This window comes from Geospiza fortis, unplaced genomic scaffold (genome assembly GCF_000277835.1).
Source record: "Geospiza fortis unplaced genomic scaffold, GeoFor_1.0 scaffold145, whole genome shotgun sequence".
Lineage (NCBI taxonomy): Eukaryota > Metazoa > Chordata > Aves > Passeriformes > Thraupidae > Geospiza > Geospiza fortis.
In genome coordinates, this window is record NW_005054362.1 from 1,609,271 (window position 1) to 1,615,949 (window position 6,679).

General features: G+C 45.2%; 2 protein-coding genes across 2 annotated transcripts in view; both read left to right on the forward strand.

Annotated features, from left to right (window-relative positions):
* Nucleotides 1–682: 682 nt before the first annotated feature.
* BRI3BP (BRI3 binding protein) lies at nt 683–6,450 on the forward strand. Its single transcript, XM_005423996.2, has 2 exons — nt 683–804; nt 1,782–6,450. Exons 1-2 carry the CDS (start codon nt 750–752, stop codon nt 2,198–2,200), a joined length of 474 nt encoding a protein of 157 aa, XP_005424053.1. The 5' UTR covers nt 683–749; the 3' UTR covers nt 2,201–6,450.
* The window catches only part of DHX37 (DEAH-box helicase 37), an 18,375-nt gene continuing 16,838 nt past the window's right edge, over nt 5,143–6,679 (forward strand). Inside the window, exon 1 of the mRNA XM_031059434.1 lies at nt 5,143–5,264. Within this exon, the coding sequence (XP_030915294.1) occupies nt 5,143–5,264 (122 nt within the window). The remainder of the gene's footprint in view (nt 5,265–6,679) is intronic.

The following is a 6,679-nucleotide window of genomic DNA, read 5'->3' on the forward strand; positions in this document are numbered from 1 at the left end:
TCCCCATCGCCCCGCTCGGTGCGGGACCGGCCGGGGCCTCGCCAGCGACCTCAGGAGCGCTGCTGTGGGGAGAAAAACGGGAGGCCAGGCTTGCAGTAAACTGGGGGAAAATAGCAGCTAAAGGCTTCAATAAAGGTGGTGTGAGGTGGGGAGGCGGCCGGGCCGCTGGGTGAGGAGCCCTCGGCTGAAATCCGCTCTGGCTGCAGGGCAGAGCATCCTGTGCTCGTGGGGCCAGCGGAACTGGCAGGGAAGCAGGCGGGCATTCCTCTGTGCCTGCTGTCCTCAGGCTGTAATAAATTCTGTCGGATTGACCTCTGAGTACACCTGAGACATTTGCGTGTGATGCTGGGGACATCTCTCCGTTGCTCGATAAAAGGAATGCTTTGGTTTGCTTTGCCAGTTGTTGGTAATAGTGTTTTCTCTAATCTTCAAAATGACAGTAAAGCCAATAAAGTGCATTTTTAAATCCTGCCAACGTATACATTTACATGCCAAAATACCTACAATAACGATAATTGCAACGCATAAATTCACGATTCACAGAGTTTAAAAGAAATCAGATTTACAATTTTTCTCATGGGGACTACAAAATAATCTGCAAATCTTGCTTAATGAATTAGAATTCTACTCATGACAAATAAGTCTCGAAGTGTTATTTTAGGAATTGAGGAATTTTTTTAATTTTCAATTTTATTTCTCAGTTTTTCTCAAGGTTGACAGAGAGGTTTGTGAATGGGGTGGATGTATTAATGGACACATTCTGGAGAATATGGACTGATTTGTTAGATGTTCTTGGAATTGATGGTAAGTGTGATGCCTGCTCACCCTTGAACTGTCTCAGCCTGTATCAGGGTTTACAAGCAAATGTGAAAAGAGTTACATTTTATCATGCTGCTTAAACATCCATCAGTGGTGTGTCTCTCTGCTTCACATGGCTTTGATTTTCCTGTTAGTATCTTCAAACAAGGAGACTGAACCCCACCATTCCATTTCCGTCTGTGTATCTACAGGATGTGTATAGAATGAATTACCAGGCACGGCTGGTTCCTTGGTGTCATCATTAAATGGATTCACACAGCCAGGAACAGTGCAGGGAAATCAATGAGGACTAGAGAAAGGAAAGGTGCAGTTGAGAGCCTTTAGAATGTCGCTTTTACAAAGCAGGATCTGTACCCCAGTATGAGTTTTGACCTCAGGCTCTAGAGTGGTTCATCTTTAAAGAGCCTTTAGCACCTTTCCTGGAATGAATTCAGTTGAATCCTTGGAGCTGAGCCAGTGATTCGAAGAAGGTTCATCCAGAAATAGTGAACCAGCTTTACCCCTTGCTTTAGAAAGCAGTGCCATGACCCCGCTGCTGTGGGGGTTTGACCCTTTGGAGCTGTGCCTGTGTTTTTGTCCCACTGCTGTGGGGGTTTGACCCTTTGGATTTGTGCTCATGTTTCTGCCCCACTGCTGTGGGGGTTTCACCCTTTGGAGCTGTGCCTGTGTTTTTGCCCCACTGCTGTGGGAATGGAGCTGTGCTCTGTGTTTTTGCCCCATTGCTTTGAGGGTTTGACCCTTTGGAGCTGTGCCTGTGTTTTTGCCCTATTGCTGTGGGGGTCTGACCCTTTGGATTTGTGCTCATGTTTTTGCTCCATTGCTATGGGGATGGAGCTGTGCTTCTGGTTTTGCCCCACTGCTGTGAGGATGTGACCCTTTGGAGCTGTGCTCTGTGTTTTTTTGCCCCGTGCACCTTCAGCCCACTCTCATTAACATCCTGTACATTTCCCTTTGTTTTTCAGCCTCCAACCTGACTCATTATTTCAGCCCAGCAGCCATTGCCAACAACCCGACCCGTGCCCTCCTGCTGATCGGTGCCATTTTACTGGCCTACTGGTTTTTATCTCTGTTCCTTGGATTCTTCTTCTATCTCCTGCACATGCTGTTTGGCCGCTTCTTCTGGATCGCCAGGGTGGCCCTGTTCACCCTGTCCTGTGTGTACATCCTGCAGAAGTACGAGGGGGACCCGGAGCACGCCGTGCTGCCCCTCTGCTTCGTCGTGGCCGTCTACTTCATGACGGGCCCCGTTGGGTTTTACTGGAGGAGGAACAGCAACAGCAGCCTGGAGGAGAAGATGGACCACCTGGACAGCCAGATCAGACTGCTGAACATCCGCCTTTCCAGGGTGATTGAGAACCTGGATAGGGGCAGTGAGCAATGAGCCAGCCCCCGCTGACCACTGAACACCAGCTCTGGAAAAGTCCTAAGCACTGTCTCATCCGAAGTTACAAAGCAACAAAACATCACATGGTAAAAAGTGTGCAAAGTTATAACTTTTCATCATGTCTAAGACTAATTTATCTAGGTTAAACACTCAGCCGTTAGACTTCTAGGAGAAAGAAAAAACATTTACAAAATTCAGCTGTATATTCAGAGTTTTATCCAGTACTAGAATTTTCTCAGTAGATAAACGCTTACTTTTACAAGCATTTAAAAACATCTTTTGTAAGGTTTTTATAAAAGCAAATTGAGTAGTCTTTCAGATATTGAAATTGAGTTAAACATATGCAAATTTGACACTTTAACAGTTAAAAAGAAAAAAAAAATCTCAAGCTACCAAGCACTTCCATTGAGAAGTAACTGCTGTGGGTCCATATTTATTCTTCAGAGTTGTGAATGTTTTTGTGTTTTTGTTGGCTTATTTCATTGCCTTGAAGTTGCCTTTCATAGAGTATCAGATGAGGAATTTTCTGGTATCCAGGCCAAAAAATTCACACCATAGCTTTTAACAGGAGGTGGGGAATGAGGGAGAAGGAAGATCTGAAGTCCTTAAATGCCAGTCCAATGTGAGGAAGCACACGTGTGGCGTTTTATCATTGCATTTCATCCCGAGAACTTTAATTTGTTAGTGTCTGGAAGGAAATCTGCTTTAATAAATTGGCACAGAAGGAAGATGTAGCGTGACAAATTGTAATTCATATTTGATCTGCACAGTGAAGCATTTTCCAAGCTTAAGTGCATAGAGTAAAACATGGTTTTTAATCTCAGGACCCACGTACCTTCTCAGAAAAGGCAGCAGTTAAAACACGTGCAAATGTATTGTTGCTTAAAGCTTTCTCAGGACCAATCAGCGGCAATAAATTATCTTCAGGAAGATCTGGATTTTTTTCTAAAATTACAATAGTTTTATAGGAGCTTTTTGCTTGAAGTCTATGTCCTCATTAGGTTTTGGGAAAAGCGAGTCACCTTTAGGAGGAGGGTGTAGGAAACGGTTCTCTTTCAAAGCAGTGGAGCTTTGGAGCAATTTTTATTTTGCAGGATTTCTGTGTTTCTTACTTGGTAGGGCATCACTGGCTGTGCTGGTTTACTGAAACAAAGGGAACCTCAGGGAAGGAAGCCTGGAATGTGGTTTCACCTGGAAACAGCAGCATGCAAGGACACAGATGTGAGGAGGGAGGGGAAGCACCTGCCCCTAGTGATGAGCACAGTTCTGATAGCACCAGGGGTAGGATGGAGCACAGCTGGAGCATTCCATATTCCATAGGGTCCAAACGAACAGCTGCATCAAAAAACGCAACAAAAATTGGTCTGGGATGGGGCCTGGCTGCACAGCAAGGGAACCAGGAGGAGGAGGAGGTTCCCAGGTGTGCCTGCCCGTGCCAGCTCCAGTGGGACAGGCTGAGCACAGCTTGTTCTTCCACTGGGCAAAGCCTCTGGATGTGATGCTTAACTGAATGTAACTGTGGGGCGAATTTATTTTTCTCTTTATGCTGAAGTTTTAATGTTCTTCTTGAAATGTGTGTGTTACTTGCCTAAACCTCTTTGGGTCTGTGTGTGGCATTTCCATGGGGGTTATTTTTAAATCCATGTTAATGGCCTTTACTCCTGGTGATCACTTCGGTTCAACATGGTTGAAGTTCATATGCACTTGGCACGGTTGGAATGCATTTTAATTTTTTATGTCACCTGTAAATCCCCCTGCACCCCATTTATTAACAAGTTTAGAGTTGTTAAATAACTGGTTATCGCAACTTAAAATCATTCCCGTGATCAGATAGGGACTATGGCAACAAATAGTCCATTTTGTCAAGCTGGAAATGTAAATGACAGTAAATTCCTTTTTTCAGCTCATTTTCCATAGTATTACAGAGTCTTCCCTGTAGACTCAGTTCTCCCTACTGTTGTGCACAGAGGACTGGGCTAAAATGCCAACCTGGAAATTAGGAATTGACTAGTAAAGCTTGTCAGGTCTTGATGTGTTTTGCCAAATGTGAGACCTGAGGACCAAAGTTTGCAAACCTTGCTCGTGTCAGTGGCTCCATTGCCTTCTTAGGACAATGTGCATGGGTCAGTTTGCATAGATTGTATTTTGTGTAATCCGTATTTAACGTTAAAGTTAAAAATACTGAACATTTATATATTAAGAGTTGTCTATGATAAAGATTTCTTTGAAAGTATTATATAGAAGTTAATTTGGATTATAGTTTCTCCCTGTCTAATCATTTATCTTACTTTTGTAAAATCAGCCCTTCTATATTAATACTCTTTATTTCGATCACCCTGCTGCTTGAAAAATGGTATTTTTATATTTACTTGCATCCCATGTATAGCAAAATGTTATGTGAAAAGCAGTATATATAAAATTGGGTATTTTTAATCAGTATTTTTCCCAGCACTCAGTTTTCACGTTAGTCAAATTCAGAAGTAATGATTTTTTTAAAGCACAATCTAATCTTCAATATATATATATATATACATATATAAATATATACTTTAAAAATGCTCTGTATTTTTAAACATGCACTGTAGTGAAAGCGCTTTTGGGGACATGAATGTGGTATTGTATTTAATCTCTTTCAACTTTTGTAGATACCTTTTACAAGTATTTTCCATACTGGGCCATCTACTTTATCCATGAAGGTTTTTGCTGTTTTTTAGAAACCCGTGCCAGTGGCTGTGCTGCTTTTGTGTCCCACAGAGCATCTCAGAGACAGGCAGGGCTCTGTGTCACCTGTGGGCACAGCCTGGCAGGTGACACCTGCAGGGGTGGCACAGGGACAGCCCTCAGCAGTGACACCTGCCCAGGATGGGCATGGGACAAGCCTGGTAGCTCCTGCTTTTTGCTGTGACTTCATGGAGCAGGGGAGAAGCTCTTCCACAGCCATGCCTATGGGTGCCCTGCTGGGAGTGGTGACACAGGGACAGCCCCAGCTGGCTGCTCCTGCAGGACAGGGCCTGGACCTGCTCCTGGACCTTCTCGCGGCCACTGGAGAGCCCATCCCCGTGTGAGCAGCGGGCACAAGCGCCCAGGATGGGCTCTGGTTGTGGGGATCAGGAACTCCCCAGGGTTCCAGGGGTTTCACCTGCCTGCTCTGGGACCCAGCCTTTGCAATCCTGTGGTGCTTTTCCCATTCCTGAAGATTTCACCTGCCTGCTTTAAGACTCAGCCCTTGCAATCCTGCAAGGTTCTTTCCATTCCTGAAGGTTTTTACCTGCCTGCTCTGGGACCCAGGCTTTGCAATGCTGCAGTGCTTTTTCCATTCCTGAAGGTTTCACCTGGCTGCTCTGGGACCCAGCCTTTGCAATCCTGCAGTTCTCTTCCCTCTCTGGAGGGTTTTCACCTGCCTGCTTTAGGACCCAGCCTTTGCAATCCTGCAGTGCTCTCCCCGCTCGGCCGGGCGGCTCCTCTGGACGCACACAGCTGTAGATACCCGATGTGTCCTGTGGAATGTGACGCTTCCCCAGTGGTTTTTGGGTGTCAGAGTGCAGTGTACAAACCTGGTGTGGCTCAGTGCTGTGCTTCTAGCGCGTCCTTCGCCTCGTGGTTTGCTTCTCAAGGCTCCTTGCATCGTCGGTGTGGAAATAGACCAGTATCAACCTTAGCTCTTCGGTGGTGTAGAAGTGTTTAAGTGTGGTTTGCCTCACATACTGATCCGTATTTGGCAGCTAATGGCGTTAAGTGACCATGAGTTCTCTTTGTCTGGGTTGGAAAATAAAAGGTTTTATTGTATCCGCATGTATTTTAAACTTTTTGGATAATTCCATCGACCTGTGATGACAGCACATGTAAAAACCGATCTTTTCCTTTTATTCAGAAGTTCTATTTGCTGTGGTAGCACTTGTTGTTGGCACTGATGGTAGTGATTTCACATCCTGTTTTGTACATCAGCTTTCATGATTACAGTGTTTCAGTTTGTACAATTGTTTATGTAAAAACGATTTGGTCTGAAGAGATGCCGTGTGTTCACTTCTGATCCTAGACACATACGAGATCCTACTGGTAATACTGTTAAGTAGTTACAACTGTACCAGACTTATTTTTTACAGAGCTTTACATGCCTTTATTTATTCCTTTATCAGACCATCCAAACCATGTACTCCGTAGTTCAGTATTTGTAGACCAGTTTCACAAATCAACTTAAGGTATTGTGGCAAAGCTTCGAATAAATGTTTACTGAGACTTTGCACTGAGCTGCGGATGCCTGCTGAGGCTCTGAGGGGTGGGGTGGGGTGGGATGGAGTAGGAGGGAAGGGATGGGATGGGATCCATGGGATGGGATCCGTGGGATGGGATGGAATGGGAGGGAAGGGGTAGGATGGGATGGGGTGGGGTGGAGTCCATGGGATGGGCCTTGGGGTGGGATGGGATGGGATGGGATCCATGGGATGGGGTGGGAAGGAATGGGAGGGAAAGGGTGGG

Bases quoted from the DNA above. Each gene is read 5' to 3' on its own strand.
- BRI3BP (XM_005423996.2), top strand. From the start codon at position 750: ATGGACACATTCTGGAGAATATGGACTGATTTGTTAGATGTTCTTGGA. The intron at 805-1,781 runs GTAAGTGTGATG...TTTGTTTTTCAG, and splicing joins AGATGTTCTTGGAATTGATG to CCTCCAACCTGACTCATTAT.